Genomic DNA, 16346 nt, shown 5'->3' with positions numbered 1-16346 from the left:
TGATGGGACACAGACAAATGGAACGTGAAAGTCTTATACGGTTTTGTTCAAGTTTAACTATTACTGCAGTTGTTGCATTGTCTTGATTAAAATTATTTTTCGACGTCAAGCAGCCGAGAGATTTTATTTTACTGCGAGAAAACAAAAGTTGGTAAAACTTTAGTAATGGTATGTTGAAATTTAAAGATAAAATGAAAGAAACATATTGATTTACTTATAACAATTTTCTTGAAAACAGGAATACACGCAAATAATCATTATTGATGTAAATAATTTTTGTAGTAATTTCATAATAATTTGCATTAATCTCATAATTGGAAAACTCAGAAGTATGAAAAATAAGCAAAATAAGCTTACAAACTATAGTTCCAGATCAGGGCTTTACTTATTTTTAATTTTCGTATTTCAGTTTTGTTTAAATATTGTTGTGAAGTTATGATTTTTGTTAACTACGTCGGTTTTATAGATGGCAACCCAAACAGTTTTCATACATTTGTGTAAAAAAAATTTATTATTACAATATCTGTAATTGATAAATTTCTGACACAGCAATGTGGGAAAAGGGAATAGGAATCTAAATATCTGAGTGAAAACCGATGTCACTACTGCTTGAAATAAGGACTTTTATATATGTCCGATGATAATAAGAAATTATTAGCCCTCATGCCATGATCTAAACGCTTGAAATAATTCCGAATCACAATCTGTAAGAATAATATTGCCCGTGGCGACCATATAGACGTCTGTATCTCGTCTGATTATGTCGTCTGCGGCATCTGTTTCCAACCAAGCAACTTAAGAGGGAATTCTCGATCTCTCTTTCCACTTTGCCAAAAGTGTATTTCTCCTTCTTCTCGTTTTGGTCTTTGAGGAATAAAGAGGCTTCAATTAAATATGAGCAAAGTCGCAACGACGCATCTGCCTACGATGCGCGGACTGATTTGTTTACTACTGTAGAAAGGAGATAACGTGGTCCGCTGAGTAGAGCGAAAGGGTTGAAAGGGATGCGAATTTATCTTCGGCGAGGCTTTGTGTTGCCCGGACTTATTTCATTATGAATTATTTTTTATCTGCGAGTTTTAAAAGATACATTAATCAGTTTCATTTCTGTAACTTCAACCGAGCAGAAAGATTGAAGGTTTTGGGTCCAACCTAGACGCAACACAATACAAACATCATCAAGAATTTATTTACCTATTTTTTACGTACATATATAACTCAATATATTTGCAATATAGATAAAAAATATGTTTCCAATTGAAAATAGCCTATTTCGGGCAAGCGGTGTGATAATGGCAATGGAAAATATCTCACACTATTTTCACTGAATAGAGTTGGAGTGTCATTTAGCTCATTATTACATACAATGATTAAACTTAATGAGCTACTAAATTATTAATTATTCAACGTTAAAATAATAAAATTTTATAATATATAATTATAAATATTTTTGCCACTCAAAAAATTTGAGATAATGTAAATAATTAAATACCAAACTGTATTTCAGCATAGCAGTGCATCGTTTTCATTCATAACTTATTATTTTGCCTATTTTTGATTGATTTATTTAAAAATATATTGGTTGCACATCAATTATTAATTGTTCATTTTTTTAGGTTATATGTATACATTTGTATTAAAAACAAGCTGAGCTAAACTTTCAAATCCTTTCAAGTTAAATTTGACATTAAAATATTGCCTTAAATACTTTTTCTATACCATTATATATTCTATACTACACTAAATTTAGTATAGATATATATTTATATATATATATTATATATATATATATACATTCCCAATAATTTCAAATTAATATGTGCACTAAGCTTATATCTCACAATAAAATGATTTTCACAATGTGATGCTGCGCTCGTTCAAACGAATGTTATATTAAATTAAATATTGAATGAGTATTAATGAATAATTTCAAATGATGAGATGACTTTCAATAGTGCGGATAATGATGATGGAATCAATTCCATAATTAAAAATTTAATTAAAATTCATTTTTGCGCTCTTGTTTGCTTTAAAATACCAAATCACGTTTTAGTTCGACGCGGTGGCAATGTTCATCATTTTATTTGATCTCTGTGGTAGTATTTTAAAACGCTTTTAATTATATTACGAACCGAGTGGAAATAAATTGCAATTAATCTCATTGAACATGGGCGTTAATTATTAACATAATATAGTATGGACTTAATAATAGCGTTCTATATTGCATTCTTGAATATGGATTCAATGTACACATTCTGATTTCTCAGTTAGTAAATTACTGAGTTTAAATTGTAAATACAAATGTGTAAAAATAAGAAAATGATCAAAAAGTGTATTATAAAATAAAGCAAAAACAAATCTACACTATTTGAACATTAATTTATTTAAATACTTTTGTACAAGAAAGATTTAAATAAATAAAGAACTAAATAAATATATAATTCAAAGAATACAAAAATACTACAATTAAAAGCCCAAATGTATTACCGGAGTATTATGGTTTATAAAAAGTGATCAATGATGTATTGCACTAAAGTAATAAATCACTGTCAGCAAATCAGAAAACCAGATTCAGAACATACCCAAACCAAAACCTTTTACCTCATCTGATCATGTATTTACATGTGACATTGTATAGCCCATGCATTTTTCTTTAGAATCGTGCATTACTTTTATGCATTTGGTCTGATTCAGTGCCCGCGGTACGTACTTTAAGTACATCAAAAGAATTTTCTCCTTAGCTCGGGGCTGCCAATAATGCGATTCCGTGCGACCATTGTGCAAATAGTTGCCGTTCCTGTGTTGGCCGAAAAGGGAAAAAAACGGTAAAATAGAAAGGAAAAAGAGGAAAAATCGTGATCGAACGCAAAATACTCCACCCTGCTGTTTGAACTGTCGCGAAAATGTAATTAAAATTACGCAATTATCGAAAGATATCATTACGGATTGGAAACTTCGAACTAGCACTCGGGAATAAGGAATTAGATTGGAATCTGATTTTCGTTTTTTATTATGTTTAAAGAATGGAAGACTATGCAATTTATAATGAATTATTATAAATAACTATAAATTTAAACAAATATGCATAAATTCTATCATAATTAAAACGAATAAACCAGTACGCTAATTTTGATCGATGATTTAAAAAATTGCACTTGCAAATCAATTAGAATTTGTTCAATTTTCTTAAATTTCATGTTCAAATTAATAAAGTGTTTATTTTCTGTGTTTTTTATTTATGTTTATCCATACAACTTATTTCTTTAGTTGTGTGATTGTGGCATTAAAAAACTCATTACTTTCATATTAAGTCTTCTATAATAAAAATAAACAACCGCAATCAATCAAGCGACATCCAACTTAAAATATTGTTTGCGGAAATAAAGCGCACGGGACAGGTTCTAACTTTGTCTCGAAGTAATTTATTGAGACACTATGACGAAACTTTCCCACTTTCCCGATACACGAATATCACTTCTAATAAAACCAACATCTTCTCCATAGGAGTTTGATTGAATTGTCTGCACGATAATATTGAGTTTTATGGAAATCATAATAATTTCCTTGAAGCTATGCGGAGATATAATGTGATACAATATGCGGTATAGTGTATGATATTATAGGAGAAGTAATGAAATAGAATGTGGTTGAAATGAATATTGACAAATAATACACCGTCTAATTATTGAAATAAAATCAGGCATTCAATAGCACTACACATTTTATTTCACGCTCTGTATTTTTTGAAGTCTTATATTTTAATATTAACCCTTTCGCTACAAATATCGTTCATGGACGACACCCACATAACATGCGGCGCGTAAGGATGTCGTCCATGGACGACATATTATATTTGCCTTTATTTCAAGACTTCTCTCATTAAGTTAAACAACTGAGAATTCTATTCTTTTATTTTGATTTTTAGTTCATTACAAGCGTAATTTTTATTTTTTACACAATGTTGTTGAAATATACTAAAATTTCAATGTTGTTTATACACAATAAAATTATAAATTGTCTAAAAATGTTATATATATATCGTTTTCTAGAACCCTGCATCGGGTGGTGTTGAATGGAATAGCTCTCGAGAGGTTAATTCGTTTATACCCCGGAACGAAGTACATAATATTTTAATGCGCAACATTTAAATTCATTTGACCGTCGACTAAAATTAAAGTTCGCGGGTTCAACGCGAAACGTTTTAATGAAGGAACTATTATAATATTTATGAGCAACTTACCTGTGATCTATGGAAGTGCATTTACGGGTCCATAAAACCGCCCTTGGGAAATGATTTTAATCAGTTGAAATTCTAATGAAATTATATGCATGCAAATCATGTTTGAAATTTTATGAATGCAACGTTTTACATTTTCATAATTCGCAAAATGCATCCCTATATGCATTGGTTATATAAACTAGGCTTGCAAATTAGTTAAAAATAAATGTTACTAATTCAGACTCTGATCTGATTATGTATAAACAAAAGAAAGTTAATTGCAATTAACATTTTTACTGAAATATTCAACGCTATGTTGAAATTATACCATAACTTTATCAGATATAAATTTTTGTTAGTGGATCGTAGGCTCTACGTCTACTAACCGTTTCCTTCGATCTTTTAATATGCGTGCAAATTTTAATATCGTATTCAGAACATAATATATTTTGCATATCATTCCGGCATTTGTCTTTTATTATGCACGCAGGCGTAGACGTTAAGCGACATAAATTAAATATGGAACAGGCGCGAAATTCTAAAGACGTCGGAGACGTAGCACTCCACCGCACGCACACAATCAAGGAGCCCCCGTGCCGCCTTCAATGGGGACTTGTTAAATATCTATTCGAATTTACCGCCGATCCGTGGAAACGTTTTACGGAAAACCAAAACGGTTAGCTCGACTTGGAAAAGTTACTGCAAAGATTCAGCGGCGAAACAGTGTTCCGACACGCAATTTTATCGGGTTGCCCGTGATTGATTGAACAACTCGAACAAATCTACATTCGGATTAAACAGATTTGTAACGTAGATTAATCACTCTTTTTATAATTGCGTGGATGTCCGTTTAATAGATTATTCTTCTGTGTTTTGATGCAAAATAGAGAATGCGCCCGCGCTTCTGTGCTGGGTTTGTTGGTTTAATAAATTGCATGTTCCGATTGTACGATGCTTTGCAATATGGATCGTATTAATTCTGCGAATAGAAGATTAGCGCTCAAAATAAAATGGAATGGATTTTGTACTGAATTTTATCTGCATTTATTAGAGTTGTATAGACAAACTCATAGTACACATGTATATAAAGTGTACAAAACAAAGAATTATTTAAATATTAATTTCCTTGAAAAATTATAGTATATAATCAAAATATACGACTTTGTTCTGAAAAAAAGTATGATAGAAAGTATAGGAAAGATAGCTAAATATCATCAACAAATTTGACGCGAAAACGATAATGAAAAGGTTTATTTCATAGAGACTAAGCTAGTTCTACCATCATTTATGCATCCTTTGAACTGTTAACATCTCACAAATAAAATCATTTTTTCAATCAGTAATTTCAAAGGCCTAATATAGCTTATTTAGTATTTAGTAATAAAGTATATTTGGTCCTATAAAGTTAGAGTGTCTGTGCTTATTGTATTTATTAACATTTTCAATAAACATTGCCCTAGGTCACTTTACCAAACCCAATGGTTTTGTTCCATATCCTATTAGCCTGGACCATTAAAATCTATTTTAGTTTTAAATAAACGAGAATTTGATCAGGTGTAATATAATTTATTCCACCTACTTCTTTCCTTTTGATTTCTTTGCAATTTTATGTCGTTTGGACTATAAATTTTCATTACACCATTTGAAACATGAGTAGTTTTCCTCTCTGGATTCTGAACAGGGTTGTTCTACGGTTTTGTAGGTTCGTGCTTTCGTAGCCCCGTAGCATTTTACGCTACTCTAGCAGTGTTATTCTATGCTAATGCAGCAACTCTCCGGCGTAAGTACAACCGCTAACACGGCGCAGTCATCAAACCGCACAGGTCGACGGAACCCGTGTTTATTTTCTCTAAGAATTATATTAAGTTTTCATCAGACCGAGGCAAATTGTGTAAAAGTAGTAATATATAAGGTGTATAAAATGAACCCCGATGTTGCAAAATCTGTAGGCCGTACAATTATTAAAGTTCTATTCAACAATTTCACAAACATTTCTTTAACCAGTTTGATGACTATGATTTTAATGTAGCTCTAAAAAGGTTTGTTGTGTCGACGGGTCCGCAGTTATTTTTTATTCATACATTTAGCTGTAAGGTAGTTAAAATCGTTGATTTCACTAATCTGTATCAAGTATTTCTTATCATCAAGAGCCGAATATAAAAGATTGTAACCTAAGTTTTCAAACTCTGCAATTCCGTGAAAAGCTCTCAAGGGCGCCAAAACATACACACTCTATTTGCCGGCGCTTCTGTTGTATTTGGTTATTCCCTACGTGAATAGTTGCCGTTGCGTATAAATCGGCCGCAGAGCCCCTACCTTAGTAATGTAACCCCAAAAGCATAAAACCAAAGCTTCCACAACTACATATATAATTCCCCACGATTTCTTTCTTGCATTGGCCTAATCCCATAACCCTAAGTGCAAAGTACCGAAGAAAGAAGAATACTATAAATATATAATGTGCGGGTATAGGAAAATAACGTGGAACTTTTTAAATATCAAACAGGATGATGCTGGTAGAAGATTGTAAAAAACAAACTTTAGGCTTTCTACTAATAAACTTGAAATTTCAAAAAAATGAATAAGATATACCTATCTACAAGTTTTTTGATAATTTTGATTACAGAGAAAAATTACTTATGAAAAATACCAAACATTTTACATAATTTTAAATTTCATTGAGAGTATTGTTAACAGTCAATTAATCTTTCGTAGATAAAATTGAAAAAAATGTCATTTTGACATACTACCCTCTTAGTCAGCCATCAGTTATTTATTGAGACCGTCGTTGGCGCTGCGTCTAAAGAAATGAATTCGGTCGGAAGTTAATATGTACGATTTGTGTACGTACGGTTTAACATTGTATGCAGTTTTACGTTTTGATGCGCGAGTGCTGCAGATATAAAACAGAATGTGATAACTGACATAAACTCAGGCCAACTGTGCACATTGATAAGGTGGTGTGTATGTTTTATGAAACGTTGTTTTATCGCGTTTGGCGGGAGCTATCTTGATGCGATATGAGTTGTGTAAAAATAGACATGTTTTGGTAATATAACTTTAGAACAAAAGTATTTGTTATTAGCCATTTTGAACCATATCAATATTTAAAAAATGTTTGATTATGCAGATTACTTCCAGCTGTAAAATTGATCAAAAATGATCTTTGAGCATTATTTGTTAGAAATTTCATTTCAATATCAGAAACATAGTATGCATATAGATACTATTTTAACACTGGTAAATGATTTTACAAAAATATTAAAAAAAAAAAAAATTGTCAGAAATAAGAGCAGTCGTAAAACGTTTATTCCGGTGGAGACGCCTTGTATGTTTATTCCACTATAATATTAGTTAAGAAAATTTATTAAAATACATGAATGATCTATGCTGATTGCTTTTATATAAAATAATATAATAATAATCATTTTAAATAATATTAAACTACCTTGTTAGGTTAATACGTTAAGTTAATTTTATAAATTATTAAATTGCAGCCAAAAACCGCAAGTTTAATGAAGTCAAAACACAGTAAATAAAAATTTTAAAAACAGTTGTATAAAGCAGTTATACATCAACTACAACTTATTTTAATATAAAATACAAACAATTCATACTTATATATATATATATATATATATATATATATATATATATAATACGAGTTAATTAGTATAAATGGCTCGCAGTCATCATTTAACATTCATCGCGAATCTAAAGCGAGTAATTATTTATTTGTATAAGTACATTTTAATTGGGTATTATCATCATTAGTAGATAAAAGCTTGTAATATTCCATAACGCTCTACATTTATTTTATTACATATCTGGTATATTTCGTTATTGCTATCACAAAGTCTGTAATAAGCGGATTTAATGATTAATTTAAAATACAAAAAAATCTTTCCTCCGCAGAATTTCTTTACAAGTACTTAGAGAATTATGTAATGAAATTGAACGTCTATTTTGCTCAGATATTTACTTATGCTCTTGTGCGCCTCTTATTACCTCATCATTCATTATAAGCTCTATGTAATCAATCATTTCGGTTCTGAAAACCTATAATAAGTCTTAAACTAAAATGAACTTTAATTAACTTGCTTTCCTGCGAAGAGGGATATTTTGATGATAAACTTTTGGCTGATAGGAAAGAACAAACATTAAAACAGATTCAAATTATATATATATATATATATATATATTTATATATATATATATATATATATATATACATGTATATGTATAATTATATATAGGTAGGTTATATTTGTTCAGAAATTATAAATATGAATATAAGAAGCAAATGCTTTAGAAATATTTGGTCTATATTATTCCTTGAATTGTTATGAAACAAAAAAATGATGATTACATAATAAACTCTATGTAATTCCCCTACATAAATAGACTTTCACACTCAACTCAGATAATCTGCTTCATGCACTAAATTTGACATTAAATTACTGTCGTCGCCGAAAGATATTACACCTGGTGGAATATATCATGACTTAAAAGGTGACCAGAAAGATTTAACCTGCAGGTAAATGCGTGGCACGCGATATGATTTCACGAACACCTCCAGTCGCGACGGTCAAAGGTAATTGGCAGCATCAACACGCACGTAATACAACGACGTTGACGGCTGAAGGTACTTTAACTAATATATAAATTGTCTAAAGTTACGTCACTTTTAGCTTGACTCGGTCTAGAACACTTAGACATTGCACCCCGGGCGATGCGACGCAATTCCAAGCCTGGAGGGGCGTAGAGAAATTATTTCTCGGGGCGAAATGAAAAGCCTTAATACGTAGAGCTTGACTGCAGCTGATATGTGGTTTTATGATATCAGAATAGGTCGAACATAAACATAAACTCGAAACATCAAGAAAAGAAAATTAATAATTTTCAAGTCGTCAATTAAAAACTCGTTAAATGTAAACAGTTTTTTCGCGAATTCAGTTTGCTAAGTGCGGAAAAAATTATAGCATTAGTGAAACATATGGTTCAAATTGAATAAATTTGACATCACAATAATATATCATATTTCAGAAGTAACAAGAATAGAAAAAATATTTAATACACCTACTAGAGAATTCGTGACACAAATTAATTGAACTGTCATATAGGGCTCGACGTAGGTAAGCGGTTAAGAGCGACGGGACTTGTTTCAAAAGCCCCGGGTTCGATATCCACTTCGAGCAGCCTATTGTCAGGCAGCAGTGACAACGATTTTCACTTGGAAATATAGATATGAATAGCAATATGTTTCCAAATGAAACTAGCCCTTGCCCGGCATTGCTGCACCAATAAAAAGTCAGCCCTATTAGATTAATTATTAAATTAATTAGATTAGAAGTAGGGAGAAGTTTCAGCCCAACAGCTCATAGGACGTAAGGTTCTGATTGCTGTTAAAAATATAATATAAAAAAAACTATCATATCAATATGATTAATTTGTATAATTTGGTCCAATTTTCACTGGAAATTATTATTATTAGAGGCAAAACTTTATGTAGTTTAAATATAAATATATACCTACATGCACATAAACCACTATATGAAAAAGTTCTTCAATTATCGTTATATATTTAGTCTATTTCAAATACGTGACATTAATATTATTAAAGCATGAATTATTTATTATAAATCGTTAATATCCTCTAGTGGCTATAATTAATACGGTACTGATTATTTTAAATCATTGATAAATTTTTTATTGCAGCAATATTTTTAGAACAGCCTGAACAAAGCCATTTCTACATACGATACAACACTCCCACGATTTTAATAAAAACGCAAACATCACATTATCAAAAGCCCGACATTTCGTCAAAATAATTTCTGTATATCCAATACGGGACCTAGGAAAATCATCTGAAACATGCCCCGACGAAATGATTTTATCTGCACATACGAATATGACGATTGACGTGCGTATTATATACGTTCTCACTACAGGAAATACGCTGACATTTCATTTACTCCCCGAAGCGTCGCGAGATCGGAGCGCCACCTGAATGCGAGATTAAGTATCCTCGGCCTTCGCCCCCAGCAAGGGGTCGGCTTATCGGGGTGGTAATAAAAATTCATTCCGTTATTTGATCTCGCTCCGGTGACGACGACGACACTGACTCGTGACCTCAGTCGCGGTTTTAATAACAAATTATTTGCATTCGGTATTATCTGATCATATGTCTCACGTCGGTTCTGATTTCTTTTCTGGAATTCATTCATGGTTATTATATACACACCCACACTTTATTATATAGATATATACAGTCATGTACAGACATATATATATATATATATATATATATATATATACTATATATAATATTTTTGTAACTAACATTGGTTATTTAGGTATTATTTTTATTAAATTTATGTTTGTGTTTTATGTATAAATAATTAGTGTGTTTTGTCTACTTAAGAAGAGTCAAATTGGGATTCGAAACGTATAGCAATTAATTTAAATTAATTTTAGAAACATAATTAGGTTTAAAATACAAAATATATTATCAATAATATCACTGTCGTTTTTATATAAATAAATAATAGGATTATGCAAAGGAAGCTTTTTGAGGGAACTACAAATTTTTTTCTTGAAGTATTGTGCATATATATTATTGATTTATATATAAACACTTACCCGCAGATTTATTACTTAACATATATGCAAAACCAAATAAAACAAAGAAATAAAAATATAGTTAAGCTTATTATGATAAATTTATTATTGCTTTTAGTTTTTTTATATTAAATTTATTATTGCATGTTATCACTTTATTTCACAGAACTGAAAGCTTTTTTTTTTCAAATATATTATATGTAATTATTCATTTATAAATATTTTCACGTTTTGAGGATATAGAATATTCCTCTCAGAAACTGTTAAAATACCAATTTTTGCATACTCATATACTTTTTTAATCATTCACAAGTTCACTTCGCTTTTTACATCTAAAACTATTTTTTGTACTGATAATAAAACAATACGTCGGGATAGATAGATCTTTACTATTTCTAGTAATTTTTTTTTGGTTTCAATAGTTACTGAAGAACAGGACATCCTACATACGCAAAGTGTGGACAACATTTATGAAGAACGAATTAAAATGAGATATATTTTGGAAAAAAGGATGCTCTTAGTTCAGAGTATAGTCATAAAAAATAATAGATATACAACAAAAGTAAAACAACGATTTAAATTATATATATATATATTTGTAATATTTTTGCAGACCAACCGTCGAATTAAAAAAGATTAAATAACAAAATTATTTATTCCATTAAACGTTTCGACTCTTGCTGTGTGTCATCATAAAGTATCAAACCAGGAAAAACAACAGAAAAAATTAATTAAAATGTAAAAATTGATTGAACACTAAATTTGTGTAAAATAATAAAATACTATTATATTAACTAACGAGAAATACAAGGAGCACATATTGCCCTCCTATATTTGATGTTATAATAATTGATGTTAGATAAATTTCGACGGTTGGGCTGCAAAAATATTACAAATATGTATCAACGTCGACAAAACTATCATATATATATATATATATATATATATATATACATTTATATATTTTTGCTGTTGTTTTGAAAACAACATAATTAATACGGTGAAAGTTTTATATTTGGGCGTCCCCACTATCAAATATGAACAATAAAACGAGGGGCAAACAAGTTTCAAGTCTGATTAATAATAAATAATCACATCACATAAATTTAAAGAATATTCTTACTATATAATGTATACAAAGTCAAAAGCATATTAAAAAATTCATAAGAAAAAATAGATATTCGAGCCAAAGCTCTAAAAATAATCCTACATAAAATTCTTGAACGATCGTAACAAATAATTCATTTTCATCCCGTCGCTTATTCGCACATAAAGTTTTCGAACCGCCCAAATCGCGTCGGTGGTTTTGACGCATGTGACAAAAGACAGACAGAACGTAGCGAATGCGCCCGCTCCTGAGTTTAACGAGTTTTATTATAGAGCGACGCGCAGAGTAATGACGGACCGTTTCGGAATAAAGTGGGTCCGCGCTCGCGATGACACCATAAACTGCACCTGTACCAACCATACCACCATTTATACCACTATTGTAGGATCACGCAAACCCAGTGTTAATTTGCCAGACACGAAATATAGTGGGCAGAATTACAGGTGCCAGAATTACAGTACTACACATAAACCACAGATAATGTACTTCAGTTGAATTTGGAGTTGAACCGGGTTGTTTCAGAAAACTTAATATTATGTAACGAAAACAGTGATGACAAAGACTTATAAATATGCAAATTTTAGACAGTAGCTACCCCAGTAAGTATTTACTAGTAAATACAATTTTACTGGATCAAGTTAATTGGCCATAATTTTTTCAATCTTTTTAATTTCAGTATAATGCAGAAGCAGCGAGCAAGGAGTGAATTGGGGTAGTTCTCTTTGTGATGATGATTAGTTGATCTTGTTTCTATAAAGTCTTTAATATATAACGATTCCAGATCATCCTGCAGAGTTTTATTGCTAATGTATCAGGGTGCACATATCATTCTAAGTAGTTTTGAGCCCCAAAGCTCTATCGCGTAAGTCCAAATAAGTCAATAATGCCAATGAAATGAAATATAAATTGAAATATTGAATTAAATCTTGTGCATTATTAGTTTAAGAATCAAAATATTGAATCATAAAGAGTACGTTTTACCATAAGTTTTTGATTGCATGAAGATGAGGTGGTGCTTTAATTTAATAATTTACTCATCGCACTTCCTATTGAAATAACCACTTAGGCGTAAGACGCTTGTCCGTCTATGCTTAAGTATTTCAGTATTTCAGTCCCGGTGTGAGTTATAAACGTGGATAGAGTGAGTGCTCGAATGGACATTTCGCGAAATGAAACATAAAATGGTGGCGAGTCTTTGTGTCGTCGTAATGGACGGACAATGGTGTTGCCGACGCGGATTTTCACATCAGCGAATCCCTATGAGAGGACTCCTACATCCTATATGTAGGTGTGCATGTGAAGGCTTTCATCGGCTCCTCTTTTCTCGGACAGACATCAAGGACTACGACAAAGTATTTGATAAGAAGCAATACGTTTTATAGAAGAGATTGCTTTATTTGTATCGGGCGCATGTGACCGATAGACTGAAAACGACATACTGAGGGTTTATGAAAGCGTTCGGCTATTTTTATTCGCGAGGTGAAATTTATTGAAGCGGCGGGATTTTAGTTTGAAACGCTCTTAATGGTAAAAGATTTTGGTAACACGTCAATAGTAAATAATACCAGAAATATTTTACACAATAAAAATGAGATACTAATATCGCAATATATATATATATATAATTATATATATGTGTATATATATATATATGTATATATATATGTATATACCATTACTTATAAGATTATCACTTACTGGCATAGTTTGACTCCCGTGCAAGCTACTAATTGCTGCCTGTGCTTCTTGATGTGAGCTAAACTTCACAAAAGCACAACCTGTAACAAAAAATAAAAACGTTAAAAAATGAATTACAATACATATTATCAAATAAATAATAGTTCATCAGGATATGAATGCTAGATATTTTTTACTTGAATGAATATATTTTAAATGCTTAGTTGTTTAAAAACCTTTTGTGGTAAAACTTAAGTAAGATCTGGAGAGTTCTCTTATTATAAACTATAAACTTTAAACATAAATTAATTCAGAAAATTCATACCTAAATCTGAATGTGCTAGGTCATGGTGGATAACAATACTACAATATGTTAATATCATTGATGGAATTAATTAAAATTGCAAAACATTAAAATTCAGGAAGAGCACAATGAGGCGTGTATGATCCGACAACATTGAAATAAAACTAGGTATTTTTAGAAAAAATGTTAATTATTAATTAATGACTTGACATATAGCTTAATGCAATCATCTTTACAACACATTTTAAAAAAAATTTAATAATTTTTAAATCTGCGATTTTAATATTGATTTTGAATAGCCTGTCTAAAATGAATGTATAAGCTCTAATATTGCTATCATAATATAAAATATAGATTAAATTAGCCCTCATTATATAAAGCACGAAGTCGAATTCGAAGTACAATTGGAATTTCGAAGTACAAATTCTGTCTTCCGATAACTCTGATTCATCTGTCCCTCGAAAATCTATAAGAGTTTTCTTTGTTAAGAGATCGGAGAGTAGTGCCTCTAGAGCCTACCGCCTCTCCGCCCGATACAATGCAAGCAACACACGTGCCTAGAAGGGAGGACGAAGTCGCATTGTGTGCGCGCTACACCGTGGTAAACAGACGACAGGCGGCAGACGAATAGACGAACAGACGAACATACGATACACAGAGAGCGAACGCAGAGAAGATGACGCCTTGTAATTGCATCAGTGCCAAAGCCGCAGAATATCGAATCATTGCCGGTCCAAATGTGTCAGCGACAATGAGATAAATCACTACAATGTGTGAGTGAACTTGTATACGAAGTTAGACGAAATCGATAATGACACGAAGATTAAGAGTCCCGATATCATTCGAGGCTTTTAAAATATCAAACTGTAAAAAGGTATTTCAGTTGGGTAGACAGTCTACCCAACTGAAATAACTTTTTACAGTTTGATTAGTCTACCGTAGACTAATGCAAAAATAATGTACTTGGGCTAAAAATTTATGATAGAAAATTTACCTACTTGGAGAACGGACTATCTGAAAGTTAATATTAAAAGCTAAAACTTTCAGAGATTTTTTTTTAATCATTTTGGAAGTATTCGAGCCCCTGGGAGCAAAGAAATTCGAAAATATCTATATTAAGGACCATCTTAATATAGTCATTTATATATATATATATATATATATATATATATATATTATATATATATATATATATAATATTTTTGCAGCCCAATCGTCAAATTAAAAAAAGATTAGATAACAAAATTGTTTATTCCATTAAACGTTTCGACACTTGATGTGTGTCATCAGTGTCGTAATCAAACCAGGAAAAACAACAGAAAAAAATAATTATGATGTAAAATTGATTGAACACTAAATTTGTGTAAAATAATAAAATACTATTATATTAACAAACGGAAAATAGAAGGAGCAACATATTGCCCTCCTATATTTAATGTTATTGATAGCGTTGCATTGTGGACACTGATATAGATCTACTATATATATATATATATATGTATATATGTATATATATATATATATATGTATATGTATATATGTATATATATATATAAATATATATATATATATATATATGTTAATTATTTTTATGATTACCCAAAATACTTATGTTAATCTCTATGTCCAACTCAAAACTATTTTCTATCGGCTTGTGTACACATCTCCTTTGCTAGTGATTAGACTTGTTTTTTTTCAAATTATATGAAAAAAGTCATACTTCGTCGTTTGAGGCGTGATGGTCAAAATTATTGTTTTTTTTATTAATTTTCTTTTCAAAGTATATTTAATGTTTTTTGGTTCATCAACATGGTTTTTGTGAAGTAATATTTTGTTTGTATTAATAACTTGTTTGATTTGTTTCCACTGAGAATAAAAATTCCAAATAGGAACTCCAAACTTGTGGATAAATTAAATTCATTTGAAGGGACATATTTTAGTTATCTTTCTATTTTATTATGTGCGTGTTATTTATGGCTTTAAGTAGTATTTGGTTTAATTAATTATAGATACAAAAAGAATAGTACTAAATTTAAGAACTAAAATTTCTGTACTGGCATGCCAGAAAAGTAGCTTTCCTTAACATTAGTCAACTAAGAATAATGTTTCTTTTACATCCATCCAAATTTTAATATTACACCCATTTTCTACACAGAATGACACTGCCTTTTAAGACTTCATAGGTAATTTTTTATTCACTTAAGTCTATTAAACGCAGCATAATATTTTCTCGGTGCTATTACATGATGTTTAAGCACTACGAAAACTGCAAAATTAATATTAAACACGAAACTCCGAAGTAGAAGACGACAAGCATAAAATTCTGCACTACGCGTTCGTAAATGGATATTGGGGTTTAATGTCAGTATATATAGTGATAATGGTTTTATATCGAGCAAGAGACGATGTATATA

General features: G+C 30.6%; 1 protein-coding gene across 1 annotated transcript in view; it reads right to left on the bottom strand.

Annotated features, from left to right (window-relative positions):
- Nucleotides 1–14011, bottom strand: part of LOC113373527 (fibronectin type III domain-containing protein 5-like) — a 52937-nt gene extending 38926 nt beyond the window's left edge. The window contains exons 1-2 of the mRNA XM_026613818.1: nt 13954–14011; nt 13625–13729 (exon numbers count right to left, since the gene is read on the bottom strand). Of these exons, the coding sequence (XP_026469603.1) occupies nt 13625–13729; nt 13954–14011 (163 nt within the window). The remainder of the gene's footprint in view (nt 1–13624; nt 13730–13953) is intronic.
- Between the last annotated feature and the right edge of the window lie 2335 nt (nt 14012–16346).

The sequence above is a fragment of the Ctenocephalides felis genome, unplaced genomic scaffold (assembly GCF_003426905.1).
Source record: "Ctenocephalides felis isolate EL2017-DRISC unplaced genomic scaffold, ASM342690v1 CF-g0.4_SCAFFOLD_01604, whole genome shotgun sequence".
Classification (NCBI taxonomy): domain Eukaryota; kingdom Metazoa; phylum Arthropoda; class Insecta; order Siphonaptera; family Pulicidae; genus Ctenocephalides; species Ctenocephalides felis.
Note: the sequence above shows the minus strand (reverse complement) of the source record. Positions and strands in the feature narration are given on the sequence as shown.